Source organism: Benincasa hispida, chromosome 10 (genome assembly GCF_009727055.1).
Source record: "Benincasa hispida cultivar B227 chromosome 10, ASM972705v1, whole genome shotgun sequence".
Classification (NCBI taxonomy): Eukaryota; Viridiplantae; Streptophyta; class Magnoliopsida; order Cucurbitales; family Cucurbitaceae; genus Benincasa; species Benincasa hispida.
This window is the reverse complement of record NC_052358.1, coordinates 5594092-5616547: the sequence shown is the minus strand read 5'-3', so window position 1 is coordinate 5616547 and position 22456 is coordinate 5594092. Positions and strand designations below refer to the sequence as shown.

At 34.8% G+C, this 22456-nt stretch overlaps 1 protein-coding gene across 3 annotated transcripts; it reads left to right on the top strand.

Annotated features, from left to right (window-relative positions):
- Positions 1 to 15109: 15109 nt before the first annotated feature.
- LOC120088790 (pre-rRNA-processing protein las1) lies at positions 15110 to 20686 on the top strand. 3 transcript variants are annotated; one of them, XM_039046228.1, is made up of 9 exons: positions 15110 to 15511; positions 15650 to 15935; positions 16181 to 16272; positions 16646 to 16753; positions 17716 to 17822; positions 18104 to 18159; positions 18469 to 18643; positions 18788 to 19063; positions 19383 to 20686. In XM_039046228.1, exons 2-9 carry the CDS (start codon positions 15768 to 15770, stop codon positions 20225 to 20227), a joined length of 1827 nt encoding a protein of 608 aa, XP_038902156.1. In that variant the 5' UTR covers positions 15110 to 15511; positions 15650 to 15767; the 3' UTR covers positions 20228 to 20686. The 3 variants fall into 3 exon arrangements, with proteins under 3 accessions (XP_038902156.1, XP_038902157.1, XP_038902158.1); XM_039046229.1 differs by having other exon boundaries at positions 15734 to 15935; positions 19383 to 20227; XM_039046230.1 differs by lacking the exon at positions 15110 to 15511 and having other exon boundaries at positions 15799 to 15940.
- The last annotated feature ends 1770 nt before the right edge of the window (positions 20687 to 22456 follow it).

Genomic DNA, 22456 nt, shown 5'->3' with positions numbered 1-22456 from the left:
CCAATAACAAATAACGTTTCTTGTCAACAAATAACTTCAGCCTGCCTACAGCAACAGCTGAAACAACCTCACCAGTACCGACTCGAAGAGTCATCTTTTCCTATGGCAACGTTTGCCAGAAACTGAATCCTTGGTATGAGGAACTGACATGATTGGTAACACGTGAATTTAGGATCCAGGCAGTATCATCATTCTCTACCAAACACGTCTTCAAGACCAATAAATCATATTTATTGTCTTGTCTCATTTTTTGGAGAGTAGTGGAACGAGGTCGTTTGCCACGAAATTCGTTTCACACGAGTCTTTCCATTATAAGTAATTGGTCATTTTAAAAAGCTTTAAATAGAAATACTAATGAGTTGCTGAAAAGAAAAACACATTGACCTACGCTAGGTTTTGAGCAAATACCCATTGTAAAATAAAACAACATCCAATAAGGTTTTAGCAAAACTAACATGAACCCCGTGTGACATCTAGTTTCGCAATGATGCTTCAAAGGTTTAGGACAGAAGCCGCCGAAGGGAGGTCAATTATCCCTCCTCTAAATTGAGAAGTTCTCAACCAGTCATTAATAACAGAACAAATCTTGTTCTTATAACGACTAGCCATCATTGATTTGTTCAAGAGATCACTAACTTACTTAACAATCTCCCGTAAGTGCTGTCTCTTATACACATCTAGATGTGTATAAGAGACAGCTAACATGAACCCCGTGTGACATCTAGTTTCGCAATGATGCTTCAAAGGTTTAGGACAGAAGCCGCCGAAGGGAGGTCAGTTATCCCTCCTCTGAATTGAGAAGTTTTTAACCAGCCATTAATACCAAAACAACTCTTGCTCCTATAACGACTAGCCATAATTGATTTGGCCAAAAGATCATTAACTTACTTAACAATCTCTCGTAAGTGTGACCCGCCATTTCAAGCCCTAGAGGTCCATCCCAAAAGGCCAATCCAAAGGGAAAAAATTCCAATTGGGGCAAAACCTAAAGCGACCCTATCCATTTATGGACTTCACCTTGATATTGACCAATTGCATAAAACCCATTCAAAAGGGGACGCACAAAGGCGACACGAGGGAGTATAGAATGATCTCACGGTGTGAACCAATGACAGAGACCATAGGACGTGTTGACACACACCCTTCACCCACTTACTATAAACACTCTCTCCGTCCACCTTGATATTGACTCATGCAAACATCATCCGAAGGGGGATGCTCCCAAGACACCACAAGGCCAAGCATGAATCTCACGGTGTGAACATACAAGGAAAAACTTGAGTAGAATCATAGACATATTTGATATGACTCTTCCTCCCACTGAATATTTTATAACCTAGGGTTTGGCTTACTTAGAAAAAAACACACCTAAGGATTTTAACTAAGTGACTTTTAGGTTTGCCCAAGAGTAACATTTACCTTGGATAGTGAAACAACATTTGATCATCATCCATTAAATTCTTTAACGGAGTCTTTGACCAAAACGTCGCATGCTTGTTGAAAATCTATCTAATTCACCTTTCCAGGTAGGTTCCCAAGTAGGGGTATTACGTTTCCATCAACTTAAGAACCCCAGCCTAGCCAGAACCCGCCTTAGACAAAAGGTCCCTTATAGATAGGCTTATAAAAAATTTAATCTTTTATTTCAACCAATTTAATCTTATTAAACCAATTTTAAAAGATTAATCTAGATTGCTAAACTTTTTAGAACACTTGGAACTTAGGTCTATCTCAATCCAATTTAAAAACTCTTTTAAAAAACTTGAGTTCACCATAAGTCCGCATGCAACTCTGAATTATTAATTTTAGGTCTAATTTCCTTTATAACAATTATAAACGGAAACAACCACCACAATGCGAAGCTAACACATGCAAGGCATTCATAACGCTTATAAACAGCCTAAGTGTCATGCACAATGCTAATAGAACACGAGACATACGCAACGAAATTAGGATCTAATTACACTCTAATTGCTCTTAAATTAAAGGAAATAAGCATGCATCATGAAGGGAAAAACAGTGAATTAAAAGTGTAGGATACTACCTTTGAAGCTCCCGAAAACCGCTTTTCCTCGTTGAATCTCGACCCGAACTCTTTCGAACTACCACTAGAATTGACCTACTATCCTCTGGACTCAGAACCGAGTTGTGGGACCGGTGGATGAAGAAAACCGAGAGAGAGAAAAGAGATGGAAAATAAGATGGAATTTGGGTAGATTTGGGTTTTTCTCTTTTTTAAAAAAAGTTGTGATTTTTCCAGCCCAGATATGAAAACCAATTTCCAAAATTGCAAAAACTCTTTTTATTCAAAATGAAAACCCAATTTATAGAAAAATCCATGCAACAATTGCATGAACTAAATGCATAAAAATCTCAACACCTATATTCTACTATTATAGTGGGCTTAATGTCTCCACTATAAGCCAACATCTAGCCCACTATTTTGTTAGTAGAATTATCAAACAAAAGTTTGGATTTTCCCACTAACTATAGTCAAAGGGCAAAATAGTCATTTGGTCAAAGTCAAACTTTGACCAAAAAGTCAACATTTTGACTTTTTATGATTTTTCCCGTGTTGACTAATTTTGACCTCCTGAGCATGAGAATCCGCATTCATTTTCTCGAAAATCGAAATTCAAATCAAATTTGAATATAAGGTCGGTCAAAGTTTGATTTTTCAAAGTCAAAAGTCAACTCTTTGACTTTTTACATCTTTGACCATTTCCATTATTTCCGAGCTTCCGAATATGAACATATTCATATTCTTGATATTTAAATCACATTTAAATATTAAAGCTGTATTTCTAAGCTAAAAAATCTGGCCACTATATCACATATACTTGTCGGTTTCTCTCTCTACCTAATTCGAACAATTCGAATTATTCTATCATACTGTTCTAAGTTTATTCTATATGAGCTAGTAGGGGAACATAATGGACCTATAGATCATGGACTCCAATGATCCGAGATTAGCTAGCTAAACTCTTTAGATGGAGCTAATCAACATTCGTTAACTAACGGGTCATTCTAATAAAGTCTCGTAGTTGCACTCCCCTCACTATAGATATATTTATGTCCATTTGATATAACCATGATTAGTAAGTTAATCCTTCACATGTTGTTCGTAATCTCGGCTGAGTCATAAAAACCGTTTTACCCCCAAGACTACATTTTGTTACTTAAGTTCCACTGATTCTCTAATGAACAATTGGTTTAAGGTCCAACCTATAAACCGAATCCCTCTCGGGCCAAAGAGAGGGTGGGGCCCCTTGTTCAAGACCTGGATTCAGTACTAAAGGGAACAACCTATCTACTGTCCCTATAACGGGTAGGAGTGAATTCCGTTTTGCACTCTATGTTCCCAATTATCCATCCGATCTTACCCCTGAAATGGGAGGCTTATTGGGCCAGCGATATTGAGCTACCCTCACCTATGCAGATCTAAGGATAATTCTGAGTGAACAGAAGTTCATAGTTAGCTCAGGATTAAGATTAAGTTACTTAGGTCATCAATTAAAGAAATAGTCAATTTATACATAAAACGGTATTTAGAACGTAAAAAATGACTATTTCATGGTTCAGTCTTATGTAAACTCTTTGTATAGGATGCCCTCACTCACATATCTCTATATGGACGATTCAGGATCACATCGTTTGTACTAACTACAAAGTGGGCCGCATCTATAGTGTCCTCAGAATAAGGTGCCCAACCTTATTCATATACTATATACCATTTTGGTTATATATTTGAACTTGATCCACCTTTATGTCACTACATAAAGTTCAAACTACATTAAATAGCCTCGGGACCTTAGTTTATTGGATTCAAGATTACAATTTCAATAACAAATTTATCGAAAAACAAAACAGAATATATTTATTAATTAACAAACTATGAGTTTTAGGACATAAAATCCAACAAATGCCTTGTCCATTCATTGCTACTTTTTTTATATAACACTTATACAAAACAACAATGAAACAAGCAAAACATGCTTCCATTCACCCTTAAACTATAACACGTATAATAAAAGGATGATGCATGATAATGCTCACTACATGCAAAATATAACTCTTATATTTCATGATGCATGTGCATGCTTTCAAGTAATTTCTTCGTACAATATTATAACATTTATAATACATGATGCATGAATAAACACTTTGGCATATAAGTACCATACATCGCATATATAAACAACCAAAGTTGATGAACCAGGTAAAATATCCTTAAAATCACAAAAATAAAGCCAACTATTACAAATACAAGGAGTCTCCAGTTCAAACAGGCGAACCAGGTCTTGAACCGCTTAGGAAAAACATCGCTTCTCCAGCCATCGTATACTAAACACTCCACGATCGTCTACATGATAAAACAAATGGCTCTATCACTTACCAGTGCTCCCAGAGCTAAATGATCGTTTAGCATTTACTACCAATTGAAGGAAATCAGACTTCGAGACATGGTCCACTTGTATATCACATATACATGCTTAAGTTCACATAAGATAACCAATGAGCTTTGTTTATTGGATATGAGTAAATTCCAGAATTAAATATCACTTATTTTATTCATTAAACAATGTGTATCTTTACAAAACAACGAGACTCTAGGAGAATTAGGACACCAATCCCAACAGACCATTCATATGAAGACATTCGAGTGGGAGTATCCTATACAAAGAGTTTGTATAAGACCAAACCACGAGATGATTAGTCTTTTTATATAACGTCGTTGATAGTTGAGACTTACATTTCACTAGGATGACTATAGGTGACATGACCTTAATCCAGAGTGAGTTGGGAACTCCTGCTCATGAGGGCGGTCCTTTGATTTGTATGGGTGATGGTGGCCAGATTGTCAACTTAACAAGTCTACCATTTTGGAGATTCGTCTGATTAGGGAGCTGGGAACTCAGTTACACAAGATGAAATTCACTCATTCCTTGAAGCGAGAGTAAGTAGATAAATCGCTCCCTTAAGGGCTGATTCCAGGTCTTAAACATAGTGGCCATACCCTCTCTTTGGAAGAGATGACTTAGTCATAGTAGGACTATGACTTATTGTTCATTAGAGGAATCAGTGGTACTTAAGAAGTTAAATGTAACTATAGGGGCAAAATAGTAAATTGGCCCAACTATACTTATGAGCGATTTATGAAGAGTTATCACACTATTGACTGGTTATATCCAATGGACACAGAAATATATTTGTAGTGCGAAGAGTGCAACTGTCAGCCTTTAGTGGAGTGACCAACAATTAACGGATGGTGGATCTCGTGATTAAATAGTTTAGTTAATTATTCATATACCGTTGGAGCTTCAAGCTACAAGTCCATAAGGTCCCCTTGGTAGCTCAATGGGTACAAGTTGAGAATTAGGTTTTTGGTTAGTTTGAAGTGTTTAAATTAATAAAAGGAAATTTAATTATACGTGATATAATTAAATTAATTCAATTATATGTGATATAATTGATTTGATGTATTAGATACATTAATTGGAGGAATTAATATAAATATGATTTATATAAATACTATAACATAGAAAAAGAACTATGGTTTATATGTTTCATATAATGAAATATTAAAACTATAGGTTATAAATATAATATGATAAGTTGGTTATCATATTTATCTATAATATATTAATTATATGATAATTAATTCCTTTTCTTTAATAACCAATTGAGTGGGAGGTTTTTATACGATTATGGTAACTGTGAGATAAAAGGAAAATCGTTTTCCAAAAATCATATGATTCACTTGGAATGATCATTCATTTGTGTCGTTTGACAAAATAAAGGACTACCGAGTAAAAATGTTTTACTAAACGATAGTGTCTCACAGCCTAGACGATTGAGTACCAAGTTTACTATATAATAGTTACTTGCTTACTCGTTGCTTCATGATCGAGTAGCAAAATCTATACGATAGGCTTCTTCTTACTAAACGATCGAGTATCTAATCTATACGATAGACTTCATCCATCTCCCACTTACTCGATCGTCTATCTCCTTCTTTCCTTTATCCAAAGTCACACAGAGCCCACTACCAAGGTAACTCTTGTGGTGGTGTTCCTGTCCTGATCAAGGTTTGAGAATCGAGTTGGACTCGATTGTGATCGAGGATTGTTTGTGATATTGGCTGTTATGTTCGTTGAGATCAAGTTCGTGTTGTTTGAACAAGTTGTGGAACGATCGAGGGATACTTGAAGAAAAGTTCTTCAAAGGTTTGCATACTCTATCCCTTGTATGTACTTTTAAAGAAGCATGCTTGTAATTTATTTAATTATGCATAATCTGTTCTTGTAGACTGTAATTGTTTTGAGTTCTTCCTCAATGGGATTTGGAACAATCCGCTTCCGCTCACGGGATCTCTATGTTTAGATTTCCTTCAGAACCGAATAATATTAAAAAAAATTACAATGAAGAATAAAAAATAAGTACATGATCGCACAGAAATAACTAAACGATTATCTATAATAACTACACGATCGTTCAAATAATACTAAATGATCGGTTATAAATAACTAAATGATCGCATATATATAACTAAACGGTCATTCACATGTAGCTAAACAATTGTTCATTAAAAAGTAAATGATCGTACAGAAATAAGTACACGATCGCCAATAATTTGTAGAAATACGAGTTATTGTTCTCTCAAAGTTAGAATAATTAGAATCTTTAATGATGTAAACACACTCATTTTGAAGGAAAACACATGAAATTCCATCATGTAGTAAACTCATACAAAAGCATCCTTTTAAGTAAAAAAACTGCTTCACTAATGCATTTCAACGCAGGAATCAGAGAAGTTATGTTGCAGTGAAGGCTAATATAAGGGGTATGCATCCCAAACAGTTTGACGCATGAAGGATACAGTTGGTTTTTGCATTTTGTCTCAAATCACCACTTGCAGGCATGAGCATGTGACCCACGACGTCTAAGCAATCCAGAAGTGGTAGGCGGTTGTCCCAAGGTATGGAAATTAATGCAGTCAAATCACCAAGTTGTTGAGAAGTTACCTATAAAAGGGGAAGCCACCTACAGAATCAGAGTTAGACAATTTTAGAGTAGACATTACAAAAAGCCAGTAGTTAGAAGCTCTCTCTCCGTCTACAACAAGAAGTAGGAGGGATGACCACTATTCCACCGTTGATCAAGAGGTGTTACCGGAGATAAGCTCGAGAGAGATATCATCTTCAACTCCTCTACCAAGTTGGTCATAGCAAACATTAAAAACAAGCCAAGGAGAACAAGAGATTGAACTCTGCGGCTTGACTTCTTCCTTTTCATCTTACATTTTCATTCACCATTTTATTTCACTAAGCTGAGATTATTTGTATAAACACTTATTATCTTTAATTCAATCTTAACTTCAATCATTCATCATTTCTTCATTTGTTTACTTTCAAAGTTGTCGTGTTTGTGAATTTTATGGCTTGATGAGAGCATGCAATCTGTTACTTAAGTCTTCCTGATCAGTTGATTAAAGTGATAAAGTAGTTAAGTCATTCAAGAGAGTAGTTTAATTGCTGAACGCATCAAGTTAGGGCGTGAAGTAATTTTAGAGATAGAATTGCTCAGGTTTATTATCTATTCTTTGTAACTAACGCATGCACCCTAGAGATACGATTATGTGTGGCATTAGTATCGAGAGATGTTGAACTTAGCATGAACTAAAGAACATAATTCCCAATGTATAGCACGTACACTTAGATTGTAAACAAACATCTACACCATCTTCATTCCATCTTCATTGTGCTCATATACGTTTGCTACTTCTACTAGGAAATCAATGCATATCATTCATACTTAATACCATTCATCTATAAATCCCTCTCCACCTCTGAACTATTTCTTCTTGCATGTGTGCCATTAGATTAGTTAACCAACACCTCCCAATTAATTAGGAAACCTCTATTGGGAATGTCCTGACTCGCAGTTCGTAAATTTTGTGTTAAGCATTCTATTTATCAATAAAATATTATTGAGTATCTTATTCAATAAAATTGTTGATTTTGCATTCTATTATGAAAATCCAATAAACATATTCATGGCTATAGTATGAATACTTTAACTTTATGTGGTAACATAAACAGAATCAAGTTAATAGTATATAGCATAAATGGTCTATAAGTATATGAATGAAATTGGGTGTCTCATCCTGATAACACCATTGGATGCGGCTCATTTTATATAGGTAATATAAATAATGTGATCCACAGATCATTCATGTAGAGACATGTGAGTGGAAGCATCCTATACAATGAATTTACATATAGACTAGACCACGAAATAGTCATTTTTTTTCATAATGACCATTTTAAAACTAACTATTCCATACTAAAGTAATCTAGGATAACTCAATATTAATCTTGAGCTAGTTATGAGCTCCTGTTTATTCGGAATTATCCTTTGATCTGCATAGGTGAGAATAGTCCAATAGAACTACTCAATAAACATTCCATTTTGGGGATGAGACCGGATGGATAGTTGGGGACATAGCCCTGCAAGAAGAAATTCACTCCTGCCCGTTTTAGGGTTAGCAGATAGATTGTTCTCTTAAATGTTGATTCTAGGTCTTGAACAATCGGGGCCCCGCCTTCTCATAATAGAGAGGGACATGATTCACAAGTAGTATTATGAATAAAATCGTTTATTAGAGGGTCAGTGGGAACTTAAGAAACAATATGTATTTACCGGGATAAAACGGTGATTTTGACCAAGCTGTAATTACGAATGACTTGTAAAGGATCGACTTACTGATTATGGTTTACATGAACAGAAATATATCTACAGTGAGGGGAGTGCAACTATCGAGCTATAGTTGTGTGTCTTGATAGTTAATGAATAGTAATTGATTCGATTAAAGAGTTTAACGAATTAATTACATATCGTTGGAGCTCATGATCTGTAGGTTCATTAGGCCCCTCCACTAGCTCTTAAATTGAAATAATAAATTAAGTATTGATTGTAAATGATACAATTCAAAACGTTTAATTTAATTGAAATTAAATGAAATTGAAAAATTAATTCATATTTAAATTATGATTTAAATATGAAATTAATTTATATTGGAATTGATATTTTATTAATTTAATATTAAGATATTAAATTAATATTATTTTAATTAAAAAGTTGAATTAAAATTAATTATTTTTTAATTAAATTTATAAAACTAATTTAAAAATAAAATAAAAATTATTTTTTAAATCATTTTTAAGTTGGTGGATTTTTCCAATTTTTGGAAAAAATCCACTAACTACATTTTGATGGATTATCACCAAAATCTAATTGTAATACGTGATGATCACCAAATAGATGGTGCCCTACATGCAACCTATTGGTTTTGCATGATTTCTACCTATATATAGAAGCTTCATGCAGAAAGATGATCAAGTAATATGAGTTTACTTGCTGAAGTAAAAAAAATCTGAAAACCTTACTCAACCCTCACAAGTTCATCCTCAATTCAGCTTGATTTGAGTGTTTCCACCACATATTCCTTCTTGAGCATAGTGGAGAAGATCTTGGTGGTGGTCTTCTTAAAGATTCAAGCTCTATCTTGGTGGATTTCTGCTAAATTTGTGGAAGAGATCTTCAAAGATAATATGTGTTTCAAACCCTCTTATGAATGTCATATGAACAACATGTTTAAGACTCAAATTAAATGTAGTTTAAATGCTTATTGATTCTAAAGTCTTCCATTGCATGTTATATTACTCCTTCAACCTATGCATTAAATACGAAAACAATTCTCACATTAGTACATTATAGAGTCCCTGCGTTCAACTCTGGACTTACCAGGAAACTTAGGTTAGATTTATACTTTGGTCTAACTTAAAAGAACTTATATACACTTACAAGGTGTGCATGCATCTATCACCAATGCATCACCTTATTTTCATACCAAGAGATAGATCTATCCTTCATCCATCTTCACCTATCATAATCATCCATCATCATAAGCACATTTAAAACCTAAATTACGAGCAAACAATCGCATATACACAAGTAAATGATCGCCCATAAATTACATATCATCAAGCCTAGATGGGCCAATGTCATGTGTTATTAATGTCCATCTGCACGTTTTCTTGTTATACCCTCTCTAACCACGTGTACACTTGTGGATTTGTCATGGCTCCCCTACAATAGAAGGTATCCTAATGATTTGACGTCGACCCACACTTGGTACCTTTCATGGTGGTAAAAGTTTGAAGTCTTCAAAATCTGATCTTCGACTCGATTCTTGTCTATGTTCAACAGGGAAGATTGGTTCTGTATAAGCAGCAAGCACACATTCAACTGTAAACCATTTTGCACATAATGTTTGAACATGGATGTTTATAAGGGTTGTCACAGATATTGCATTGGAGCATGGAATGCAATCGAACTCCATGCAAGTACATGTATATGAATGAAGATCACCAACCCCCAAATATCCATCACCCACATTAATTATATACATGTCCACCGTGGAAACACGATATGTTCTAAACATCAATTTCGATTCCTTGAATACTTGTGCATGTCATTGCATGGGTACATCGGACATAGAACCAATCTTATAGCCACTCACAGATATGCTCCAATAGCTTCGTGATTTGTAATTATCGTGCATCTTTCAACACTCCATTAAAGCATTCTACTATATTTGTCGTCATATAACCCTTGCCCACTGTTGTAATCCAATCTCCTCAAGATAGACTGTCACCCCGGGATATTGATGGAGCTTAGCCCAAGACATCTGAAACTCAGACATTCTATAAGCTTCTGCCACTAGGTAGACGTGTGGAATTATGTCCTTATTCTTGAACCTATCCACCAAATTGTTTCGAATATGGTATATAAATAGGGCATGGAATGAATCAGGGAACATACTTGAGACACCTTTCGCAATTGAAATGTGACGATCTGATATAATCACTAAATTTGGAATATCTTCTACCGAAGCCTTCAAATAAGTTATTAACCAATTCCATGATGCATCATTCTCCCCATCTACAATACTGAAGGCGATATGATATACGTTGTTATTGCCATCAATGCGCCTTGCTATTAACAATATACCTTTATATTTCTCGTACAGATGTGTCCCATCAACGATTACCAGACAAATGTAGTTAAAAAAAAAAAACCCTGATCCACGGACCAAGTCCATGAATGAAGGATCATAAATTGAAGGGAACCGTGAAGCGGAAGAAATATCGTCCCAAATTTATTTTTCATTGAATATAAATTTTACAGTAAATAAAGAACTAGATATGCATTTATATAAATTACAACATGCTATTAAAAAGTTTTAGAAACCTTGCCTTCGAAAATTTTTCTTCAAGAATCCCTCGAACAACACACGAATGTTTTGAAGATTCTCTTCAAGAAACTTCGATCAAAAGCGCGAACACTACCACAAAGGCCTCCTTGGTATTCTCAAGTAGAGAACCCATAAGTGGTGGGCTCTGACTATTTTAGAATGAGGAAATTTTAGTAGTAAGGAGGAAGGTTTGAAATTGTTCACCAACAACTCAAACTCGCACACAGAACTCTTATGTTGTTTTCCTAATGTTAAAATTGAAGAACAGAATGTTGAAGAATAAGACTCTCTCCTATCTTTCAAAAAACTGAATACCACAACCACTCATTTACGTGGGTGGAGAGAAAATATGATAACTAACTTATCATATTATATATATATATATATATATATTAGATTATATGTTATATCAAATATAACATATAATCTATAGATTTGATATTGTATCACATACAATATAATCTATAGTTTCTTTTCTCTCTTATATGACATTTAATATAAATCACATTTATATTAAATTTAACAATCACGAATCTAATTCATATTAATAATATTTGAATCTCATTCATATATTTAAATCCTCTCAATTAATTTATAATGTATCAAATACATTATAATAATTATATCACATATAATTAAAATAACTAAATTATATCATATTTAATTAAATTCCTCTTTTAATTTGAACAATTCAAATTAATCCAAAAACTGATTCTCATTTAATTCTAATGAGCTACCAAGGGGACCTCATTGACATGTAGCTTGAAGTTCCAATGGTACATTAACAATTAATCAAACTCGTTAATTAAATTATTCACCATTCGTCAACTGTCGGGCACTCTACCAAAGACCAATAGCTGCACTATTCGCACTATAAATATATTTCTATGTCCATTGGATATAATCAATCAACAGTACGATTACCCTTAAAAATTTGTTGTAAGTATAATAAGGCCAAAATTACCGTTTTACCCCTGTAGTTACATTTAACTCCTTAAGTACCACTGATCTCTCTAATGAACAATAGATCATAGTCCAACTATGACTAAACTCCTCTCGGGCCAAGAGAAGGTGTGGCGTCACATTGTTCAAGCCCCGGAATCAGCCCTTAAAGGAGCAATTTATCTAGTTATCTCTACCTTAGGGAAAGAGTGAATTTTTTCTTGTGTAGCTGTGTTCCCAACCCCCCAATCAGACGAATCCCCACAATGGTAGGCTTGTTGAGTTGGCGATCTGGCCACTCTCACCCATACAAATCAGAGGGCTGCCCTCATAGGCAGAAGTTCACAACTCACTCAGGATTTAGGTCATGTTACTTATGGTCATCCAAGTGAAACGTAAGTCTCTATTACGAACGACATTATATAATGAGACTAAACATTTCGTGGTCCGGTCTTATACAAACTCCTTTGTACAGAATATCCTTGTTCACATGTCTATACATAAATGATCAGGATTAGATCATTTGTAGCACTTTACAACAATTGTAACACCTACAGAGGGGGTCATACTTGTAATGTCACCAAGATAAGGTACTCAGTCTTATCCATCTACTACACACCATTTAGGTTACCACTTAAACATGATTCACCTATATGTCTCTACATACATGTTTAAGTTACAAGATAACCTTGGATGTTAGTTTGTTGGTTTGTGGTTAATGCAACAAAAATATAGAATAAAATATAATATATTTTTATTAAATAAACAATGAGTTTGTTCAGTACATTTACAAACTATAGGACCCTACGAAATTTAGGGCATCAACCCCAACAATGAAGGCATATTTAAAGTAATGTTTGTCCTCTACTTCAACCTCAAAGATTGTATTTGGATTTGCAAGCTTAAGTGCCTCGCCATATGACCTAACAATAGCATATGATCCTTTCGGCGACTCTCTTGCAAACATCAATCCATACTCTTTAGTGCGATAAGCTTGTCCGTAACTTATATTCACTCCAAAATTTTGCCAGACATCCTCAATGACACCCCTCAGGCAGTATGTTCGTATTTGGACTTGATTAAGTGTCAAATACCCAAATTTTTCTTGTTGATGATTACCCATTCTCATTTCAATAGAATATGTATGTTCACTTGGATATTTCTTTACTTTGAAGGAATCACTTTCTTGCAATTTTTTTGCATGGACCCTCCATTTGCATTCCTCTATTGATCACTGTACAGTTAGCAAGCTCTTCGTTGACTTCTTTATACAGTAGTTGAAGTTCTTTTTTATTACAAGTATTGACAATTTAATTGATAAGTCATATTTCGAAAAGAAAATCTGACTGACTTTTATATCCTCGTCATTCAGATAGTCATGAGATATTGCGATGAGGTCGTCATACGATAAGCCCTCTATGGTCTAGGTATATCTATATTGGGTTGGAATGACAGAATGCATTTGAATCGAAGGCATCACAACTAGTGGAACAGAAGCAGGTGGGGTTGGAACATGAATGTAAGGTGTTGGAGAAGTTTGTGGTCTTGAAGATTATCCATATCCATGGTCAGTATCAAACTGTGGAGTAAATATGGGTTCATTGTTGTGACCAAATCAAGCTTTATTTCGTTCCTCCTCCAAGTTACATGACTTAATATGATCATCCATTGAAGACATTGTGGAAATATTACGTGTTGGAATGGTTGCATTCCAAAGTTTTGACTAGTTGAAATGGGTTGATTCGTTAGATTACACTGTTGGTACATATTCTCTGTGTATACTCCATGACTTTCACGAGGTGCAACTGATACAAATAACGACATATGGGATGCATCACTGCCTTCTAAAAAGAAGCTAAGATCTTCATCGTCGACTATGTCAATTAGGAGAGCCGGGACAAATAGATTGTAGTAACATTTGATGTGTATATCAAACATATTTGAATCAATATTTAGTCGTTGGTGCATAATATTCACTAATTCACTGACCTTTATATCATTTTTGCCATTCAGACCTTTCATATGACCTCCAATATAATTACTTCCCGACTGGTCCCGTTTCCCACCAAATCGTACAAAGATATGAAGTAGCGTCATTGGTTTGCAATCGGATTAGCAAATTTTAAGCAATACCCAATTAAATTTTAAGAAATCGCCCCGTAATTGATAAGCGATCGTCCAATTATTTACAAGTATTCGCTTAGAATTGTATACGCAATTGTATATATACTACTAAACCATCGTTTAATATTATATACACGAACGTTTATATAATACTACAGAATCGTGAAGTAGTATATAAAAGATCGTTTATATAATACCAAACGATCGTTTAAATGTTATATAAACAATTGTTCATATAGTATTAAACAATCGTTTATATAATACTAAATGAGCATTCATATTGTAATGAATGGTCATCTATACATTGCTATACGATCGTTCATTCAATACTAAATGATCTGGGGACAAGAAATACTGTAGAATATCACTTACATTCTCTCCATTTTTGGATCAGACGAACGAATCTTGTGTTATACCTAAAGACAAATAAAATGAACAAAGATGAAAGTAATCGACAATGTTGCACCAAAATTCGAAGAGAACAATGGGAGAACTTCGTGGTGATTTTGATAGAAAATGAATAATTGAAAGTGACCTTTCATTATTAATATCAATGTTATTCAATGCTATTGGTAAAATATTAGTTGATAATAAATACGTTAGTGGAATGTTAGTGTTGTATTAAATACATATTGAATGAAAAGATGATGAAATTATTTAAGAAAGAAGAAATGTAGCGTGCTTTGAAAAGTTTTTTTAAATGAGAGATAAAATTGGTATTTCACCCGGGCAAAATTGGGTTATTTTGTGAAATTTTCCCACTTGGTTTCTTTTTGCACCCCCCCTCCTCGCGTTTACAGCCGCCAGTCCTTCTTCAACTCCGGCGATCCTCCAGCAATAGACACACGCTACCCTCCGGCGCCAGCAGTCAACAGCGCGACTCCGACCAGCGACCCGCGCCGCACCTACACGATTGACGACAGTTTGCTGCTCGTCTACAGTAGCGACTTGTTGCAGCAACCACGAGACCCACGGCGCTTGACGTCTTCTTAACCCTCGCAGACGGCGACCACACGGCGAACGACGGCGCAACATCCGCCAGCACCAAAACCACGAGCTCCACATTTGAAATTCTTCTGTTGATAGTTTCGGACTAGTCGAACAAGATTTAACGGCGAAATTGGGGTAAGAACTAGTTGGGAACCTTCCTGATTATCTTGTGGTCAGACTAATAACCATTAAGTTAAGTTTCAGCAATAGTTTTAGTTAATTTTGGAAATTTACGGAAAAGTATCATTCTCAAAGATTTTCAAATCTCATTAGGAAACGGCTTTAGGTAGTTGAAATCGGGTCATTACATGGTCTCACTGCACCTGATTTCCATTGTTCTTTGAACCATCCGTTAAGGGGAAAATACCCAGTTCTTTAGCTGTGGGTTTCGATGGAGTCGCTGTTAGGATTTCAAGAAGTGCTGGTAGAGAATGAAGAAGAGAATTCGTCGACGTACAGCCGTAAATTAGTACCCTGGTCGACCTGGAGCGAATGGCTTTTCGTTGGTCAATCACTCTTCTCTGACTCTCCAGACTCCGTCGCTGCCGCTCTGAGTAGAGTAAGGTTACTTATCTCTGCCACATGTTTATTCTCCATTATGCTAATTTTTCGAGGTTACATTTGGGACCTGTAACTATAAATTCCATTATGCCGCACTATTGTGATGCATACTTGATCACCTTGGATTCTCCAGAATGTCATGGACCGCAATGTCCTTGCCTCAGTACCTTTCATCCACCTTTTTCTGGATTCGAATTGCTTATTTTCTGTTTTTCTACTTAGGTTTTGTGTTTTTGAATTCAGATATCAACATGGAGAAGCAGAGGATGTCTTCCAGTTGTCGTTGAAGTTACGGCTTCGATTGTCGAAATCCAACAAAAGGATCCTTACTTCATGTAAGCTTCAATTTCCTTTTCTTACCATCTTATTTGGTGGTAATATTCACTGCATCACGTTGTTTCCTGCTCGAGCGATTTTCTGTAGTTCTTCAATACCATGTTTGTTAGGTTTTGAACCATGTTACAAAAAAGAACAAAAGTAGAAGCACACATTCGGAGATTAGAAACTACGAAAATTTAAACTTCAAAAGAACTAAATCTTATCAAATGGTTGGTTATTTTAAATATGACAAACAATCAAACTGTGCATTATTTCCTTCGATTGCATCTGTCATTAATATTAACGCTACCATGTATTTGTGTACAAATATTCTTTAAGATTTTATAGTGTTTTTTTATGCTCAATATTTGATTTATTCATTCATTGCAGAAAGAACCAGTCTATGAATGCTTCAGTTTGTGGTACAGAGAACCAATTAAGCAATGTTTCGCTTTCCGAGGAAGCGCTAGCCATGTTATATTGCATGGCCATTATGAGGTACTTTTTTCTTTTTTTTATGGTAAAGCACGAGGTGAAAGTTTCATAATTTGTTACATGTTATTCTGACCTTCTAAGTCTGATCAATAAGAAGTTATCATATGGTGAACTTTTTTTCTTTTTTTTTTTAAAAAAAATTATCATTATTTTTTGTGTTATGTATCCACAGAATAGTCTGGCTGTTCTTTTTGAAAACAAATACTGAAGTCTATTTATTGGTGCAAAGTTCCCATTTTCTAGAATGTTAATGCCAATGTTCATTTTTATGACCTAGTTTCTGGGAAGAATTTAAAATTTTATGGCCTTGAACTGATTACATGAGACCCAGGGTTGCCATATAGAAAAAGGTTAATTAGAATGCTGGAAAGTGTTTTCCACGTTAGCCTATTTGCATTAACTGTTCAAGTCTGTGGTAAGATGTTTCTTTTTTTAAAAAAAAAAATCATTATTTTTTGTGTTACGTATCCACGGAATAGTCCTGTCTCTTATACACATCTAGATGTGTATAATTTTATGGCCTTGAACTGATTACATGTGACCCAGGGTTGCCATATAGAAAAAGGTTAATTAGAATGCTGGAAAGTGTTTTCCACGTTAGCCTATTTGCATTAACTGTTCAAGTCTGTGGTAAGATGTTTCTTTTTTTAAAAAAAAAAATCATTATTTTTTGTGTTACGTATCCACGGAATAGTCTCTGTCTCTTATACACATCTAGATGTGTATAAGAGACAGGCATTTACTGTTCAAGTCTGTGGTAAGATGTTTCATAACTTGGAAATACTCATTCCACATGCTTCATTCTTTGACTGATTAAAGAAAGTTGAGATAGAGCCAGCTAGTTGTTTGGTGGACCTTTATATCGATTTTAAACAATGTTGTGGAACAGAAGTAAACTTCTCTTCTAAAGAATTGCAAATCTTCTGAAGAACCACAAAGTACTCACTGTGTTCTTGATTTTGAAGGCTTGTAAATGGTGTTGTCGAGAAGACACGTAAGAAAACAGAAGTTTCAATTGCTGTGGCAGCCGATGCTATTGGTTTACCCCGTGTATTGATTGATATTCGTCATGGTAACATCAAAGATCATTTTGCACGCCATCATTTTCTTTTTTTCTTTTCTTTTTTTTTTTTCCAGTTTTATGAACTTCATTCTGTAGTCCTTAAGTTTTATCACTCCAAAGTATATGTTGTGTATGTGAGATTATTTTTCTTTCTTTCTTTTAATATATTTGGAGCTTGTACTGTGGCGATTTAATGGGACAGAGTTTACTGTACATTTGTTCTCACTGCTATGTTTTCTACCCTTGACTGATTGTAATTATTTTCACGTTTCTCTTGGCAATGGTTATAGAGGGCTCTCATCGTGAACTTCCAGCTCTTCAGGTGGTTCGGAGTGCCTCAATCAAGGTATGACTATGAAGTATGAATGCTCAACATTCTGGCTGTTTTACCATTTGATAGTTTTCAACTCAATAGCGCCTTTCATTTTAGTGATTAGATATTTAGATTCTATTTAAGATTGTTTCATTTGACATCATTTGAAAAGTGGAATACCAGATCATTCACGAATTTTCATACTTGTCTGTTCTATCCTTTATATATTCGTTTGCAGCATTTTGTGCTTGAACGCATCACTTCCCTGTAGAAGTATTTAAATGCTATTAGAAATTAAGATGGGAGGTAAACTGAAACCTTCTTGATGTTTGGTGATTTCAGGCGCTTCGTTGGTTGAAATCTTATTATTGGCAACCTCAGGAGAAAGCTATTCCGTTTCAAGGTGATATAAGTACGACCATTAGAAAGGAAATCAAATCCAAACTTCGTGATTTGGCTTTCAATTTAAAAGTGAAGCAAAATCCCGAACTAGAATCTGCCCTGGTCAAGCCAAAACGTATGTATTTAATCTCTCCCTTTCTTATGGCCACATTTTATATATCCTCTTAACCTTTTTGTTATTTTGTGAAGTTGTCTTTTTATCTTTAGATTTAGCTGAGAAAATCAAATACTAACAGGTACCTATCTGGCACCTTTTCAGGTTTGAAGACAAAGTCTGGCAAGACACTGAAGGTTCTTATTCAGTTGTATTCTACTTTCTCTTCAGAATTTGTATCTGTATTGTTGGAATTCTTGCTAAAGGCGATGAGGTCATCAGACTTGGCCTTTCCCAAAAGTTCCAAAAAGTCTAGCAGCTCTGTATTGGATGGTTGGAAGCTAGCAATTTCTAAGATCTCAAATAAGGAGCCAGAATTGCTTTTAGATCTGCTTGAGGCAATTCTTGAGAAGATCAAGACTCAAGTAGCCTTAGAATATGGTATGATTAGATTTCAACTTTTGACTTTACACCCTTGTCCTTTTCTAATTTTCTGAGCCTTGAGGCATATACTTGGCCAGTTACCATTTTAAAATTACCTCTAGGAGTTAGCTTTTGGACAATTATAGAACCACATGTATGCATGTTTAATATATATTTTTGTTACTTTCGTTCGCTATATGGATTTAGTTTAATTAAAGAGGCTGGTACGCTAACAAGTTTGTTTCTTCTCACACTCTTGTCCTCTTCATGCTTCTCTCTTCGTGTGGGAATGGTTTTCTTATTGGGTTTACTTATTGCATTTTTCCGGTTCTTTCAGAAAGCAAGTACTTCATGTCCTCAGACCACAAAATGGAGAGCTGTCAAGTCGCACAACTATCCTCTTTGTTTGCATGGCTCGTTAACAAACTTAATGGGATAAAACCTAAACGCAAGGGAGAAGTCATTTCTGGAAAACACATTCCGAAAAGTATTCTTGTGGAGTTGCTACGTAAATGCCTTCTGGTATCAGCTCCTTGCAACAAGCGGCTTATGGATTCAGCCACTGATCTTGCACAGTTATTGGACGACGATTCTCTAGTGAAGAAACTGAACAAACTATCTTTTCTGAACGAACTGATTTCACCTATCCCAGACGAAGAAAATCCCATCCAAACCATGCCTGAGAACAGTTTTAATCAGGTGGAGTCGCTCCATGAAGCAAGTCAGAAACTGGAGATGATTAAACTCCACAAAAGAAAGAACAACTTGGCGGCAAATCCAGTAGATGGTAATGTGGGAAGTTCCAGCAGATGGACTGTGGTAAGCTCATGGACACCATGTCCAATTGGTATGCTGCCTCGTTCAATTGGCTGTTCTGGTCGGCCTGCTGTTCTTAACCTCAATCCCGAGAGCGAACCATCTTCAGAAGAGCTGAAAACCAAAGAGAACTGTGAACTCGACAACTGTAGTAACAAGAAGAGGGAAGCCAGTTCTGATATTCGGCATCTTGATAGGTCCACTGTCAAGAAAATGAAGGAAACAAATGAAAATGTTCAGTCTGAGACACAAAATGTTGAGTCACCTGAAGGTGTGAAAGGGCGTTTGTTGATAGGTGGAATATGGAAGAAAGTTGGGGAAGAAGAATTATCTGCCATTCAGTCTGCGGTAAGAATATTAATATAATTTCTTTTACAGTTGCTGAGATTTTTGCTTTCAAAACAAAATCATAGCCTCGAAATCCAAGTTCCAAAATAGCTTGGATAAATTTTTGTCCATGATCTATTTACATTTAGAGAAGAAAAGAAAAGAAGATTGTGTTCAGATCATCTCCAATGGGAAAGCTGGTAGGATATCTACTTTCATGTAGTTGTACCCAGTAAGTTTTGTTCATATTTATACTATAATTACTTGGGATGCTGGTAGGGGTGTAAACGGTTTTGTCGGTTTGGTTCTCGGTTTGCTGATTATACATTCACGGGTTTGGACCGGTTGGGGAGGTGGGAACAGCACACACTTTTTTTTTTCTTTTTTTCCCCCCAAGTAAACTAAAATTTTGCATTCCTGCAAAATCAGATTCACGACCTGAAAGTTATTTGTGTTTTCTCACACCATTTGAACTTAGAATAGATATTTATTATTTTATACTATGCTCAGCTTGGTTTTCTTTTCTTTTCTTCTCTCAGCACGAAATAACAAGCCGCTTCGGTCGGTTTAAGCGATTTTCTTTTAGGTTTTTTAGTTTTTACTTGACTCCGGCTGGGAGCTTTGTTGGACAGAAGGCCCATTTCGTGCTTCTATTCTGGGCCAGCATCAAACTTAGGCCCAAACCGGAGTTTGGAAATGCACCAATATGGCCAGGCCCAATTTTTTTGGTTCAATATCTGTCATTTTCCGTACTTGAATTACCTTGGAACTTATTTTGAAGACCATAAAGCTAAAAACCTTTAGAAATAGAAAAGGATAGTAGCTATTTTAACTTGTATTCATCATATACCGATCAAATTATAGGTACACAATATATAGGATTGTAGGCTCTCTCGCAATTGCTTCTCTCCACATAACAGATATTTAATTTGAGATCTTATCACTCTTTTAGACAAGCACTTTCTAGTCTAAATATAATTCAACTGATTTAAACGTGTTAATTCCGACCAATAATTCATAGGTTGAAGTCTTTCCAAGTCGCTCAAAAAATGAATACATATACACATCACTCTTTAAGCTTCCACTTCATACCATAAAGAAAAAAGGGAATTTTCTTTATCTTGTAATAATTTAAAGTTGAAATGGAAGTTAGAATCCCAAAATTCTCTCTCTAAAGATAGAGGAAAAAGTTGATGGCAATGATGGGAGTGATGTTTAAACTTTAGGAGACAAAGGCATTGGAAGGGAAGTGAATGCGTGTGTGATCATCGCAAAGCAAAGCAACCCAAACAAAATCTGCCAACTCCCTCTTTACTCCATCATCGATGTATCATTCTCCATTTTCTTCCTTTTTTTAATTATTTTTTTCTTTTTTTATTAATTTCTTTCCTCCATAATCCGTGGAGAGAGAATTTATACCATAAAAAAACCATGATAACAATAGTTTAAGAAAGGCAAAATGACCTTCTTAGCCCAAAATTTTGAATAACATTTGTGTTTTGATCATTTAATTTAAAAAATGTATCTTTTTAGTCTTCGAGTTTTTAAGAATATACGTTGTTGACTCTTTTAAATAATTATATGGTATTTAAATTTAGAAAAATAATTCTAAAAATAATTTTAGAGAGAATATATTTTGAAAAATTATGCTGCTGATATAAAGGAGGATTTTCAAAAATAGAAAAATAAGAAAAAATAGTTACACGAATAGAAAAATCTAACTATAGTTGTGATAGACATTATTATTGACGTCTATCATAGATAGATGCTAATAAAAGTCTATCAATGTCTATCAGTGGTAGAAATTGATAGAAGTCTATCAGTGATAGAAACTTATATAAATCTATCATTAATACTATCAGTGATAAAAAAAACCAATACAAATTTATCATTGATTGATGTTGATAAACTTGTATCATTGATAGAAGTCTATTAATGTTTATCAGTGAGAGAAACTGATTGAATTCTATCATTGATAGAGACTGATAGAAGTTTATCGATGTCTATCAATGTCTATTAATAATAGAACTAAAAGAAGTCTATCATTTGATAGAGGTTGATAGAAGTCTGTCATTGTTTATCAATATTTATTTTTGTTATTTCTGTAAATAGTTTAACATATTTATTTTTTAAATAATTTCGAAAAACTATTATGTGAAACGATTTTTTTTTCATCCTTATTCCCCATAAACGAAAGAAGAAAATATAAAAGTTGTTCAAAATGTAATCAAAATATGGGCATATATTATATTATTAATTGGCAATATA